Consider the following 16228-nt stretch of genomic DNA (forward strand, 5'->3'; position numbering starts at 1 on the left):
TACATATAACTGATGTGATCCAAAGTGCATTTGAACAGGGGTGAAACACTTTCTTATGATGTGTTACATTCATACAAGCAGACAGAGAAGTAAGTTTGAAGCAGAAGAAATAGAAATAAACCTTGTGTAAATTGTCAGATATATGCTAAGCTAAAATGCTATTTCTAGCCATTTTACATGCACTTGTTACCTGGCATGATCATATTTTTTTATCAAGATCATAATACTTTCTAGAAAGACCTTTTGATATTAGGGCAAAAATCATAATCTTGATCATTATTTTTGTATTGTTTTCCTGTAAAAATATCTACAAATCCTTAAAACAAGATCAATTTGATTGATCTAGTTTTAGAAACAACACTGCATAAGATATTTATGTTATTCATAGAATGTATTTTAACATGTGTATTTTGTCAGTTTTTATAGTCAAAACAAGTGAAAAAAATCTACCAGTGCTGAAGAAGTAATCCAAAGTATTTAGAATACGTTACTGACCTTGAGTAATCTAACAGAATACGTTACAAATTACATTTTACAGCATGTATTCTGTAATCTGTAGGATTTCAAACGTATCCCTCCCAACCCTGCCTATAACAGAAGCCTCTTTATTGAAAGATATTCAAAATAAATGACAACCATCCGTTTCTACTCTAGGCAACACGTCATTTTCGGGCACTCTGAAGTTTTTTTTTTTTTTTTTTTTTTGTTATAGCCTACCTTTCTTTAAACTTAAAAAAAAATGCATATTTCAAATGCAACTATGACTGTGCCAAATAAGCAGTTGTTCACGCTCAGACTTCAGTGTCATATCACGCGTGGGCTTCTGCACGTGCGCCGCGCGCGAACTCTCTGCTGAGTTTCTTGACGCGCTTTTAAGTCAACAATGGTTTCCATACGCTACATGATTTGTGTAAATAACTACAGAGTTTATCTCCCGGTAAGAGACGATTCCGCCTGCTTCTCCGAGAACAAAAGCGTCATTGTAGATGGTCCAGCAAAATGCCAATGCGATAAAATTCTAGTGATTTGAATAACTTCAAATGTTATTTCTGAAAGACATTTAACAAAAACAAATAACCCAATACATTTGACTAAAACGCAATCCTAGTAATCGGAGAGTAGCTACCGGTTGAAATGTAATACAAGGATTACTAAATTAAACAAAAAAGATGCCAATGCCAGTAATGTGCCGGCTAAGTGCTCTGCTCGTTTTTATCAGCACTGGGGTCATATCGGTGCCAATATTATTTAAAATAATGGGCCAGTTTACTCATTTATAATGACACGAATCTTTATGGAATAGTGGATCTCAGTTTTAATTCTCTTTTCAGCAGTTTGTTAGAACGCATTGGCTGTTTGTAGTTGGTATGTATCTATTACTGCCGCTATTGTTTTCACCAGGCTACATAATCCAAAGTTGGCGATGTTTAATAAGACAACATATAAAGATGCAGTCTACTGTAAGTTGTGACGTTAATGAACTGCATGCTGCAATTAATTGCGGCTAATCTCAAATGTGTCTCTTTGAAGTGGACACGCATGGACATGGCAACATTTGTATATAACAACAGTGTGCGGATGTGAGTGTTTTCCCAACTCATAAGGAACAGCTAACTTTGCCACATACGTAATTCACTGAGAAGCCTATTTAAATTACACGGATCAATGAATAAAAGTTTCAGCTGTAGATATGTGTAAGAGCGCGTGCTGTGATGTGATTGGGCTGAGCCGCGATGCTCGAGCATCATACTGTATATATAAAGGGCGACCTGCGCTCCTGTCATGCACGCTGTTGGAAGAAGAAACTGCTGAAGAGATCGGCCGGACAGACGGAGCCTTCATGAGACTGCCTACATCACGCACATTTTCTCCGCGTTTGTCATCAGGTCGCCAAAAACAAGTAGCCTACCATATACCGCGCGCAAGAGATAAAGGAAGTCCTCTTTTATTCCCATTGGTAAAAAAAAGCCAGTATCGTTCCGCGAGAGATGCCGTTAAGGACCGTACTTTTGCTGCTCGCCGTGCTCATCACCTCCGCGTATGAACTGGATCACAACGAATCCTATTCGCCGAGGAGAGCACGCTTCTCCGCCAACAGCCCCTGTAAGTATGAAACCCTTTGGGAGAAATTGCGCCGGTTTTATTCTGACACGCATGCACTGGGCACGGTTGGTGTAGGTTAGACGTGCGGAGCTCATACGAGAGCTGCCATCTCCTCTATGACTGAGCGTGTCATCCGATGCATCTATTGACCTGCTCTATATTAAGTAGCATGCGCATCCTCTGACCCTGCGTCTACCCGGCATAGATGCGCCTGTGAGGACTCATCATTCTGTAGCTCATGTAGAGAACTCGCTTCTTTTGATGCATTGAGCGCGGGAGAGGCTGAGCGATGAATGAATGTGAATGATTCTGCACGCCGCTGATTTTGCGGCTTGACGGTGCGCTTTTACAGAAGAAGTTTCTGGGCTTTCTTTGCATGGGGTTTTAGGTATACTTCGGAAGGACGTCCTATTTGACATATTTATCAATTCAGAACATTTAAACCCTGCACAATAGCCTATTGGTGCTTTGTTTGTTTAAAAACTGCCCCTATATGAATAAAAACCGAATTAGAGTCAAATCTGTTCTGAAACTAATACAATTGAAACCTTTTATTTCTACATGGCATACGTTTTAAAACACACTGTAAACCCGAATAAGTTAGCAGAACTCAAAATATTAGAGGTAATCAGTTACATCAAGTTAATAAGTTACAAGTTTAAGTAAGCAGAACTGTCAGATTTTGAGTTTGGACTACTTATGTGTGTTGATAGCTCAACTTGAAATATTGAGTAATGGCACTTAAAATTGAACTCTTTGGCTGAACTCAAATTTAACAAGTAATCTCAACTTAAATACCTCAAGTAGAGGAAACCTAGCTAGTACTGAGCAAAGCATGCTGGGAAATAGAAATCCCCTGGCCAGCTTCAATTACATTTATATTCCTGTAAATTTAAAGAGACAAGTTCATTAAACTCAAAACATCAGGTTACTTAAAAGGTGTAAGTACTGTGAACTCAAAAGAAAGAGAAAGTTCTATGATGATTAAATCTTTCCCTACTCAAAACTGTTAATTATTCTGAGCATTAGGGTTTACAGTGGCATAGCCTTTTTAATCATTAATGCACTTTCTATTTTATTGCTTCTTAGTTCATCTAGATAAATTATTTTAGGCTTTCCTCAGTGCGTTCATTATCATGCTCGACATAGCTCAAGGGTGCTCAATCCAGCTTCTTCAATGTTAAGGTCCAGCTCTAATGAAACACGCCTGAACCAGCTAACCAAGGTCTTCTGGTTTAGGATTGGTCAATCTCCAAGTGTAATCTTATAGGATTGAGTCCCTCTGGCATATGCAGTTTTTGGGATGTTACTGGAATGATGCACTCACATGGCAACACTTTAGACTCCCGTATCAGGTGTGAGGACCATGCAGGTAGAGGGAGGTAGAGGGAGTTAGAGGGTAGGTCGATATCTTTTATGGGAGTAGGCACAATGGATGGTTTATATGGCATTGTCCACAACTGAAAGGACCCAAGAACTTTACCCCGTCACCTTTATGGCAACAATAGTTCTGAGTTAATTTGTTTACAGCCCATTATTATATTGAGATTGAAAATCTGGCCACAAACCATTTACAAAAGTTGCTTAATTTGTTGGGTATTATTATGCGGCATAGAAATTCTTGTCCAAGTGTCAAAGAGAGGATTTGTGTGTGGCATGGGATATTCAGCATGGTTTTGTCTCTGTTTGGGACGTGAAATCCTTTGTCAGACTGCACTTGGTATTTGCATAGCTTCCTGTTGTACTTTGTTGCCAGGGAGACATGTACTGACTCAGTGGTTTTGAGACAAAGAGACAGTGGTGCACCAATAATTCCAAAAGAACTAAATGGACAAAATATACTTTGTGAAACAAAATATGTAGGGCACATTCCAAAAACAGTTCTGTCCAACATTATTTACTTTGGTTAAGAAAGATCAAAGGTTTTTTTTAATAGTGAAATGTCATATTTATTTGTGAATTTTGAATTGTGTTGGCATTCAATATTGAGACAATCTGAAGGTTTATGTTCAGCCTGTTCGTTGTAGATTTTCATATAAAGTTAATTTACAACGGGACTTTATCTCTCATTATCTTAAGGCGTTTCCTAGTGCCGTCATCAGTTGTAGGTTGATGGGAATATGATAAACCACAGATGGGCGTTGAAACATCTTTAAATAATGAAAAAAAAAAAGCCTAGTTGTAAACGAATAAACCTGACATACTAAGACAATGCCAGCGCAGTCTTCAAATCTGCAGGGTGTAGCTGAGTCATTACAGTCTGGTGTGAAACACTGACTCTTAAGGGCCATGAGTTCAAGTTGAGGTCACGCACTCTGCAAGTTGAAATCTGAACAGGTAGTGATGTAAGTGTAAATGAATTATTTATTCCAACAATTCATCCTATTGGTTTGTGGGAAAGTGTAATATCACCTGTCGAGAACTGTATATAGGGGCTCAGTTGTGGTTTTACTGCACTCGATGATATGAGCGAGCGAGAGAGAAAGCAAACACAAGATGGTGCATTGTCTATTGAGGGTTGTTCTGGGATCTCAAATTAGTTCTGGCCTGTCAGGGCGCATCAAGGTACCCTCCGAATTACTAGAGTGAGCCAGCCAAACTGTATTCAAGTTTCAGTAGTTGTAATATGTGCAATCATCATGACTGTCTCCCATTGCAATACAATAAGTGCTCTATGAAAGCATCAAATGAAATATCAAACCCATATTTTATGTCCTATCTCAGCCATCTGCAGTTTAGGTGAAGAAACAACGCCTTAACTATGTGGCCCAATTCATCCGTAACACCATTTTCCCTACAGTTTTCCTCTGCCAACGTCATACACAACAGGTGTTGATAAACCAACAGCAACCAACTTTTTTTGGTCCCACTTTATATTTGATGTGTTTTAGTACTATGTACTAACATTAAAACACATACAATACAATGTACTTAATGTGTAACTACATGTTGTTCTATAAAATTCTCACAAGATTCAAAATTGCTGCTACTGCGGTAGGGGTACAGTTTGGTTTAGGATTATGGGTAAGGTCAGTATTGTAACTACAGATGCAATTGAATGCAGGTACTCACCCTCATTCCATCCCAGATGTGTATGACATTCTTTTTTCAGCAGAGCACAAATTAAGATTTTTTGAAGAATATTTCAGCTCTGTAGGTCCATACAATGCAATGAATGATGACCAGATCTTTGAATCTCCAAAAATCACATAAAGGCCACATAAAAGAGATTCCATAAGGGTTGAGTGGTTTTATCCATGTCTTCCTAAGATATATGAAAGGTGTGGGTGAGAATTAGATACATATTTAAGTCCTTTTTTTTTACCATAAATCTCCACTTTCACTTTCAAAATGTAAAAGAATGTAAAAGTTAACATGGAGATTTATAGTAATAAAGGACTTAAATATTGATCTAATTCTCACCCACACCTATCACATCTCTTCAGAAGACATGGATTAAACCACTGGAGTCGTATGGATTACTTTTATGTGCACTTTGTGATTTTTGGAGCTTCAAAGGTCTGGTCACCATTCACTTGCATTGTATGGACTTACAGAGCTGAGATATTAAAAAAAAAACTCTTCATTTGTGTTCTGCATAAGAAAGAAAGTCATACACATTTGGGATGGCATGAGAGTAAATGATGAGATAATTTTCATTTTTGGGTGAACTATTCTTTGAGTACATAGTAGTTAAAGACACCTAATATAAAGTGGGTTCACTTTATTTAAATTTTTTTGACATGACAATGCCGATAAAGCATTGTGTTTTCCCGCTGAAGGGAGCTACAGTGGGATTTGGCAGTCTTTATCATACATTTGAACATTTGAAAGAACAGCTAAGACAAGATATCTTGGGTTAGATCACACCATGGTATAATTTTGCTCTGATTCGAAGAAAAGTGAAAATATGACTAGATGTTGTTCTGCATCACAAGGAAAACTTTTCTACTGATAAGAGAGATCATGGAAATATTTGACCACCACCTGTCCTGACTCCTGAGGCTAACAGCAAGAGTAGGAAAGTGGGTTAAATTGTACTCTGTACTAAAACAAAGATGTTTATCATTTTTATGACTGCCCAGAGGAAAATTTTATTGCTCAGAGGTTTCTCTTTCATAGCTCAGGAAACTTAATGGAGTTCTGACTTCTCAGTTATGTTTCGTTAAAGTATCAACTTTGTCTCAGATGTTTGGTTTTCCAAAAACTCCTGAAAATGTAAACAAATAAGACAATTGTTGGCATACAGTAAGGAGAGAGAGCAATGAAATTGATGTGGATAGCATAACAGATCGTTTGATCTTGGAAGAATCTGACGACAACTACATGAAATCTCTGACTTTTGATTGCTGACGTTTGTATCTTGGCAAATCTGAGCAAAGTTTGATACACCGATGAGGCAGTTTATTGGTGAAATGAACACTAGAGGCGCTACAACAACAATAACCCTTATTCACTTTCACACAAATCACAAGTAAAACGGAAGATTATCAGTTCATACGCACTTACGTTTCACCCTGTTCCTCTCTTAGTGCTGTCTTATGACATCAAAACATACATTTTATAATTTGCTTTGCATAACCAACTACATTTACAAGCTTGTTCAAGCATGATCAAATTTTACAGTAGCTCAATGGATAGAGCTTTACGCAGGTGAGGCAAAGGACCAGGGATGAGCCCTGAAGAGCACGTGAGTCGACACGTGAGATGAGTGCCGTAGAAGCACCACTTAATGGCGTGATTGCTTCTGTAACTGTTTTGCATCTCACATTTGCTTTTTACGACACTATTGGTTAGGTTTAGGTTTAAGGTTTAGGCTAGGGAGGTATGTTTTGTTGATTTAAATCTAGGGCTGTCATTCGATTAAAATTTGTAATCAAATTAATTATTAACCATTGGTTAATGTGGTTCGGGATAGGGAAGTTTGGGGCCCTCTGCTGGAGCAGCTGCCCTCGCGACCCAACTTCGGATAAGCGGTTGAAGATGGATGGATGGAATCGCAATTAATTGCATAAATCATTATTTGCTGAGAAAGGCCCCCAAATAAAAATTATTTGTATAAATAATGCATAATAATTCAAATATTAAGAAGTATAATACATAGGGCATGAGGCGGCTCTAACTACTGCCTGGAGGGTCCAGAAAGTGGTATTATGTCCTTTAAAGTTCCGGGAGAGCGTGCGAGAACCAGGGCCTCCATAGCACTGACGAGGCCGAGCAGAGTGAGCCCTCCCGGCTAGAACAAAATAATACATAATAATACGTATTCGAATTTAGTTTGAAATAAATTGTATTACTGTGGCAGATGAATAAAGCATTTATTAGACATTACAAAAAGTGGCTTAAAAAATCAATATATTGTTTGTTTTATTCTCACATCACTGAACATGCATACAGTTGACTGCAATCTGTTTTTGAGTTTGTCAATATGTCCAGTTCTCACAGTGCGCATTCTTGCTTTCTGTCTGCGCTATTTTTAATTGTCGTTCTATGTACGTGTGCATGCCTCAGACGGACACGTTTGGAGCATCTCACTGGTATTCAGCATCATAATGGCACATTTTTAGGACGCTTTGTCAAGTTAAAAGTAGTGGAAGTTTTGAAAATCACATCTCAAGATTCCATTGTGTTTCGTCAGTGAGTGGTTCTTATTCTTTGGCTGCGCTGCTTGAGAGGAGTTTGAGGCACGCTGCCACCTATTGACGTGGCTTGTAAAAACAGATGTACTTCAAGCTTGAATTGCTCATATGGTAGGAAAATCCAAACTTATATAAGGGAATTTGCATACGCCTCAGTGGGCATGATTAATTGTGTTAATTTTTTTAATGTGTTATTTTTTAAATAATTAATTTCTGTAAAGTAATACGTCAAATCGACAGCCCTGTGTAAAACTCAGTAGAGCTTTAATCCTAAATACTATCTAATTGTGAGAAAATGTCACTTACGTTTCGCGCCACACTGTGGGCATTTCACAACAGAACTGCTGCGATATGTGTAATTACTAATATCATTAATATTAAAAAGTCCATTAATTTTCATGAGATCTGGCTGCATTAATGTTAAAGAAATCTCATTTGTGATTTTTTTTTTCCTGTAATGTTTTACAGCTTTGCAAAATAGTGCTATGCCAGACTGTAAGTGACTTGCTAATGTGCACACTGAACAAATGTCCTTAACAGAATGTACATCTGAGATCTTGTCCTAACCTGCTCCTATGGACAATAGACATATTCATTGCATGACATTTTGGGGGTTTCTGGTTATTTCAGAAGTCAGCCTTCTGCCAGGAGCATTGACACAGCAACACACGGCCCATTTTTCCTTCAGATACAGTAAAGCGAGTGTCTCTGGCACACCCCTATTGAGGTTCTTTCTCACCATGTCATGGGATTCTGGCCCTACACAGGCTGCAAGTTTGTGTGACAAAGTGTTAATAGTCTTTGCCGTGGAACTGTTGTAGGTGGCGGTTTTGGCCCTCTTACTCATCACTCTGAACGTGATTGTCTTGTCACATATAAGCGTAAAGGAAACAGTTCCAAGAAACAAAAAATGGCTGGAATACCCATAAAATGTATGGCAAATTGTGGAATGATGACGCCAAAGCTTGGCCCTGTTAGAGTATCGTATATTTGATGGTATCCAGTGGCTAGTCAAGTCTATAAGAAGAAATTTGGCTTGATATCAGAACTGAATGGAAACTCACAAAAGGTCACACTTAAAGCATTATTAGTCTAGCAGCATTCCAGTTAGTACTGTAGATCTCCCAGACTAAATGGTATTTAAACATCCCATGGGAATTTTAGGTGATAATGAGAATGTGTCCCCTTAAGAAGTATCCTATATTCTTAACTTGTTACCCTCTAAGCATGGCCTGAATGGTTTCACAAGTTCATTGCTACTACTACACACATTGTCCATCCATCCATCCATCATCCATCTTCAACCGCTTATCCGAAGTAGGGTCACGGGGGCAGCCGCTCCAGCAGGGGGCCCCAAACTTCCCTATCCCAAGCCACATTATCCAGCTCTGACTGGGGGACCCTGAGGTGTTCCCAGGCCAGTGTGGAGATGTAATCTCTCCACCTAATCCTGGGTCTTCCCCGAGGCCTCCACCCAGCTACACACATTGTGATCTCCTTAAATAATTTCCCATGGGAATATGTTGCAGAATTAACTGCCCCTCCTATGGGACTCCTAAACTGGGAGTCCAAATGGTCTCCAAAGACTATTCCCTCAACAATCCTAAATGACACAATTTACCATGCTAATTTTTGTATCAATGTATACAGAGTTATTGAATTATTGATGTCCTCCAACGAATGTAACCAAATAATCGATATTGGCAGTGACCAAATGTTGACCATATTGACCGACCACTATTGGTCTATTGTGGTTACAGCCCTTCATAGTACTAAAAGTTTCTCTCCAGCTTTCTCTCCTTCCAAAAATTAGCTGAGACATTTCCACCTAATAGAAGGAAGGACTTTGTTCCTTTCTTTGTTTAATTTATTTAATTCGACAAAGAATATGTACAATTGCTTTAACAGGCTTGGATATTGGCCTACTGGAAGGGAGGAAGTAAGTCAAGAAGAAAAGGAGGAAGAAAAATATTATTTAACGTCTACCTGGAACAGAATAAATGTACCCAAGAGCCTTTTCGTTACTTGTAATGTATCCTAATTTAATGCCGATTTCGTTTTCCAGCTGATGTGGCACGCTGCTTGAACAGTGCCCTCCAGGTGGGCTGTGGTGCCTTCGCTTGTCTTGAAAACTCTACGTGTGACACAGATGGCATGCACGACATCTGCAAGTCCTTTCTCTACAGTGCTGCTAAATTCAACACTCAGGTATGTACATTTGGATAGATATAATTGCAAATATCCATGGTGATGGATCTGTTCAGCAATAGATGCACAATATCCTATTGATGTAACAGTGTTTACTACAGTGTGTCTCATTAAACCTTAAAAGGACCTAAGAATCAACAGGATCAAGTGAATTGTGTGTATGAATGTAGGTCTGAGAGGGCTGATAGAGCTATTGCAGTAAAGTTTTATAAAATGACAGGTATGCATTTAGCAGATTTTATCCAATGGAAATACATTTTGCAATGTAGGGTTTACATTTTACAGTACAAGTGTTCCCTGGGATTCAGGTAGCTAGCAGTTGAGCTACAGGAACATGCATCTTCTACAAGGCTTTTTCCACCCATTGCCAAATGAATGCTTTCTATTGAGTAGCATTTGGAATCTAATTCATGTTAGTAAATTGGTTTGTTCGGACACTTTACGTCAATAAATCGAAATAAAAATAAAAAGCATTTTGGCTTAAAATCAATATAGAGTCAAAATCGACTCTTTCATTAGGGTCATCACTGCACAGCATTTTATATTTCATTTTGTTTATCAAATAATACAGTTTGTCACTATATTTTCATTTAAGTTACTTAGACTGCATCAAATGTCGCATAGTGTTGCATAATGTTTTCAATAACCTCACCACTCTAAACAAAGTTCTCTATTACAATTGTGTCACTAACAAACGCTTTGCAAGCTGGTTCGACCGAACTATTAAAGAGAACCAATTATAAAGAATGATTTGTACAGTATGTAAATTGGTCATCACTAGGGGTGCGCAGCGAATCCATCTTAGCCTGATCTCATGAACATTGCGTGACCATGGCAACATTTTTGTAAAACAAAATATATGGTTCATTACACGTTTTGCTGCCGGTTCCCAGTGAAATATCCAGCGTGGGGTGCCAAAATTGAGTGAAATGGTGTCATAATCAGATAAGGTTTTTAAGGTGAGGGTTAGATGGAGGTTTTTATTATTAAAATGTACCTCCCTAACTTAATACTTGAACCTAAACCTAACCAATAGTGTCATAAACGCAAATGAAAGGTAAACAAAACAGACATCCATACCCTAAAACTAATCGATAGTGTGCAAATGCGACATGAGAAGCTATTTTTCTGAAGCAACCACGTCATTTTGTGTCACTTCTTTGACGCTTTTGGGTCACGTATCAGTGTTTGTTTATTACCACACATGTTTATTACCACAAAAATAAATTTCGACTCGTTCCTCCTTTTCTTTAAAAAAAGCAAAAAATCGAGGTTACAATGGAGGTGACACTTATAATGGAAGTGAATGGGGGCTCATTTTTTACGTTAAAATCTGTAGGGTTACAGATGTCGCACCCGTCTTAACAGTACTGCCGCTCCCTATATGCATATTACTTAGTCTGCACAGGGCACCAACTCCCTAGTGGGGCACCAGAAACTCCACCGGCTGTCCTTGTACCATCCCATGTCATTAAATATTTTTCACTCTGCCCACTGACAGATAAGCCCACGCTGCGCATATGTATATTTACATTTCACGATAAAAACAACATAGCAAAATCTCTATCGATTGACACTTTATATCGTCGCCATGATATATATATCACCCTGCCCTAATCTCACTCAAAGATTTCTAACATTAACATAGACATTTCAAAAAGTGGGAAGTGTGCATGATATAGTATATTAAGTAACGTTAGAAGGACAGTGGACCTTAGATTTCTGAGACGTGCACAGTAAATGAAGACTGAACTTGACATCTCACCGTGTGCATTTTCATTCATAAAGTATATCTAGTCATATTTACTTCATCGACTCACCATCGCATTCATTTGAGATATGTTTGTTTAAAATATCACTTTTTCCTTGTGCTTATTGGACAATCAGTCTAACGAATATTTTTTTTCTTTTATTCGGTAAAATGTGTTGTTCATTTTGCAGTCATTCGTGCCTTTCCAAATAAGGCATTTGGCTTTGGGTGCATTCCTAGTAATCACTAATACTGTGTTACATACTAACACAAACATATCCGCTTTATATATTTTCTAAAAAGATCCAAGTCCATACCTGTTTAACATGGGGTTTCTTGTCAATTTTTCAGGGCAAGGCTTTCGTGAAGGAAAGCTTGAAGTGTATCGCCAATGGCATCACCTCCAAGATCTTTCTAACAGTCAGACGGTGTTCCACTTTCCAGAGGATGATTTCTGAGGTCCAAGAAGATTGTTACAGCAAGTGGGACATTTGTACAGTGGCCAAATCGAACCCAGAGGCCTTTGCAGAGGTGGCACAGTTACCCAGCCACTTTCCTAACAGGTGAGAGTGCTGAGCATCTGGCAAACCTGACCTGTAGTTCCCTGTACAAATTAAGAAAGGAGAGATAATGAAGATCTTATGTTAGTGCAACATGTCCGCCGTTAATGTGATTAACTACACCTGTAGTTACTCTGCTGGGGCACCTGACACTTTTAAGTGTGGTTACGTTTTCGACTACTGTTTGGGGCCACTCTAGAACTGAAAAGATTTCATTTCATGTTTTAAAATGAAGATTTAACAAATTAGCTTTCTATGAATGGCAGCACCATTACACTAGATTTGTGACTTTAGAATCAGATAGATGGATGATTGGCCAAGGTTTATTTGATCGAAGACACAAATAATCTTTTAGGCATAATGGCTTTTTCAGATCCAGCTTAAAGGGCTTCATATTTTGCATGTTTCATCATATGCAGGTTACTTACAAGATTAAGTAACCTGCAATGATGTCATTCAATAGGAGTGTTTGCTGTTTCCCTACAGTGTCTCTAAGATACTGATAGTGTGATGAAGCACAAAGCAAGCCTTCATTGTTATCTGTGAGCTTGCTAGATCCCAAATAGTGAGGTGATTTTGTGGCAGCTAAAAGCATTTTTAGAAATAACCTTTCATGTTGCATTTGAAAAATATAAATGTTCATAGTGTGTTCTTTTGCATAGAATGCAATGGGCAGACAAGCTATATTGTATCTAAAATTACTTCACACATTTTGCATGCAGCTTTTATTACCGCATATAGAGAGACTACATATTTGTACTTTTAAAAATGTATATATGTCAAACCACTGAACCATTTACAATTAACTAGAAAAGGCAATTAAATGAAATAGTGAATAAAGGCCCAAAACATACCCCTTCCCTTATAAAGATATGTACATTTAAAAAATAAAAAGGTAACACTTTACATTAATGTTGCCTTTGTTAAGGGTTTATAAAGGTTTTGTGAATGGCTAATTCATCATTTATATCAGTTACAACAACATGAATACAAAGGGTGACTTTATTGTGAGAATTTTAACTTGCATGTTATAAATGCCTAATAAATAGGGGGTGCTCACCCTGTGTCTGTATGAGTCCTAATGCCCCAGTATAGTGACGGGGACACTATACCCTAAAAAGCACCATCCTTCGGTTGAGACGTTAAACCGAGGTCCTGACTCTCTGTGGTCATTAAAAATCCCAGGGCACTTCTTCTAAAAATTAAGGGTGTAACCCTGGTGTCCTAGCTAAATTCCCCCATTGGCCCTTCTCAATCATGGCCTCCTAATAATCCCCATCCACTAATTGGCTCTATAACTCTACTCTCTCCTCTCCACCAGTAGCTGGTGTTTGGTGAGCGTACAGCCACACTATGGCTGCTGTCTCATCATCCAGGTGGATGCTGCACACCACAGGTGGTGGTTGAGGAGATTCCCCTGTTCACTCTGTAAAGCGCTTTGAGTGTACTGTCAGAAAAGCGCTACATAAATGTAACGTTAATTCATTCATAAATACACTTTTTAATACATATATTAATATTATAATGTTAAATATTTAACATAAAATGCCTTAATTCATGTTTTATGTCACATGCAGGAAAAATATATGATAATTTTCCACCATGTCCCTGGCCATCTATCTGAAACGCTCGGTTTTGGCCTAAGCGCCTCCTTAAAATTTCAACGTAAACACCCACTATTATGATTGAATAACATTGTGCATCCCCTCAAATACAGCCATTTTTGAAACTCAATCGGAAGAAAATAAACAAGCACCACAACATTATAAAACTAAATTTCAGGATTTAAACATAACTTTTCACTCAAGCACTTTAACACTCATGTTAACACTTAAACATTCATGAATTGGTTACTTACAGTTTTGCAGTCAAGTTCAAGTGTGTTTTAACTGCCCCATCCTTCAATGACAGTTCCTTTGCAAAGCTTGAATCATAGTGTGACTAGTTCACAAGCAAATCACGCTGATATGAGCCGAAAGCATAAGTGGAATGGACTAGAACAGATGCATTTTGAAAATTTGCACTTGTACCTCTCTTAAAACATGGTGCACATTGCCAGAAATGCAATTAATACAATAAATACATCCCTCTAGTGCATGTTTAAAAAGAACAACAATTAAAAATAGTGCAGATGGGAGCAAAACCATATCCAGGACATGTTTTTTACTCAAAAGCAAGACGCAGAATGGAGGTCTCCAAAAGTTATAACTTGATATTGCATAAAAGCGATGAAGCGCGTGATGCATGATAACTATCAAAGCCGTTCCTCTAGTGCATGTTGATGTAGAAAAACATTTAGTGAGGTGTCCTATGTAAGTCCACTTTGGTGTATGAATCTCCCTTGACAGATGAGGCCCATCCCTCTCCTCTTCACCTGTCTGACTGAGTGTTAGTGGGTGGGGCCAAGGATGCATCATTGTAAAAGTGGCCACATACATTTTTCCACTTTACATTAAGATACATTTTCATAGTTTACTAATGTTGAATAAGTGTTAAGCATTTATATGCATATTTAGGAATGTATTTGTTAATTAATTATTAGTCATTAAATCAACCCTTTTAGAAACCCTGTTCAACCCTGTTTTGTTGCCCAAAATTTTTTATCCATGAGCATGTTATGCGCAAACTACACATGTAGCTTTATAACGTTGCTTAACTCTCTAATTTGTTGATGCACTGGCTCAGTGTAAGATTTATCTGTCTCTGTAGGTTTTATGGGAAACTACTGCAGAGTTTGATGGAGTGTGACGAAGAGACAGTGGACCTGGTGAGGGCAAATCTGTTGACACGATTAGGGCCTGAGATTGCAATGCTCTTCCAACTACTGCAGAACAAGCCGTGTCTGTCTGCCGCAGTACCTACTGGAATGGAGATTCGTGGTGGGTGGCGGTGGTCGGTTAGTCCCCATGGATACAAGAACCAGCCAAATCTACGCAACAGAGATGCAGCGAATCTCTTTGGCAAGAAACGTAACATTGGTGACAGCACTTAACTTGAAACCAATCTGCCAGTCCAAACTTAGCACACATAAACGCAAAGTGAAAACACACACACACATACATACACACGCACACAAAAGCAAAACAGTGGTTTATAGTGGTTTCTCAACTGGAAAAAAGGCATGCACCAGTGTGAAAACATCTTGAATGTCAGAGTATATGTTAATCACTTGATATTTGATGAATAGAGTTACATGTTACAAGGATTTAAGGAGAAATCAGGCTGGTTTACAGACTGATTCATGCATAGGTAAAGGTAAAGCGCTCTTAGTTAGTCTTATTTTCATTAATAAAAAGAAAAAAAAAATCTATAGAAATGAAATTAAAATAATATCAAATAAATAAATAGCCATTTGTATTATGAAATATATCTTACAGAGATTACAGCAAAGAAACTGTATGTGTATATATACTAGTGTTGATGTGTAATAGTCAGCATGTGTTATAGAAATAAGAGTGTACTATTTATTTATTAACAAATATTTTACTATTAATCTCAAATTGCCACTAGCCTTTCTGTGAAACTCTCCCGTTTGGCGAGAGGTATCCTTAATATGTACGTGCAGGAATTCATTAAAATACCAAAAAACTGTAATTCACTTCAAGCGCCGGAAATCATAAACATTGAGTACAGCAACATTAGATATTAGTGATCCACACTGGATGACTTGTCATTATTAATTAAATTACTTAGAGACACAAAAGTTGTCAAAGCATTCCTTTGATGTGATTAATTCATAGACTTTGGTGGTTTAAAAGGATAGCTCACTCAAAATGAAAAAAACTGTTTTCATTTACTCACCCTTATGTAGTTCCAAACCCATATTCTATCTTTTCTTTATTCTCTGGAACACAAAAGGAAATGTTAGATACTGTATAATGTTAGGGGCTGACATCTTTAGTCACCATTCACTTTCGTAATATGGAAAAAGATGCCAATATTCTATTTAAAGGAATATTCCGGGTTCA

General features: G+C 37.9%; 1 protein-coding gene across 1 annotated transcript; it reads left to right on the forward strand.

Annotated features, from left to right (window-relative positions):
- The first annotated feature begins 1828 nt into the window (after positions 1 to 1828).
- Positions 1829 to 15453, forward strand: LOC127621312 (stanniocalcin-like). Its single transcript, XM_052094868.1, has 4 exons — positions 1829 to 2103; positions 9808 to 9950; positions 12052 to 12263; positions 14970 to 15453. Exons 1-4 carry the CDS (start codon positions 1989 to 1991, stop codon positions 15250 to 15252), a joined length of 753 nt encoding a protein of 250 aa, XP_051950828.1. The 5' UTR covers positions 1829 to 1988; the 3' UTR covers positions 15253 to 15453.
- Positions 15454 to 16228: the final 775 nt, after the last annotated feature.

This window comes from Xyrauchen texanus, chromosome 27 (genome assembly GCF_025860055.1).
Source record: "Xyrauchen texanus isolate HMW12.3.18 chromosome 27, RBS_HiC_50CHRs, whole genome shotgun sequence".
NCBI classification, from domain to species: Eukaryota; Metazoa; Chordata; class Actinopteri; order Cypriniformes; family Catostomidae; genus Xyrauchen; species Xyrauchen texanus.

Excerpts from the sequence above, each read along its gene's own strand:
- LOC127621312 (XM_052094868.1), top strand. The coding sequence starts at position 1,989 with ATGCCGTTAAGGACCGTACTTTTGCTGCTCGCCGTGCTCATCACCTCC. Across the intron at positions 9,951-12,051 it reads CTGCTAAATTCAACACTCAG|GGCAAGGCTTTCGTGAAGGA; the intron begins GTATGTACATTT and ends TCAATTTTTCAG. Across the intron at positions 12,264-14,969 it reads CCCAGCCACTTTCCTAACAG|GTTTTATGGGAAACTACTGC; the intron begins GTGAGAGTGCTG and ends CTGTCTCTGTAG.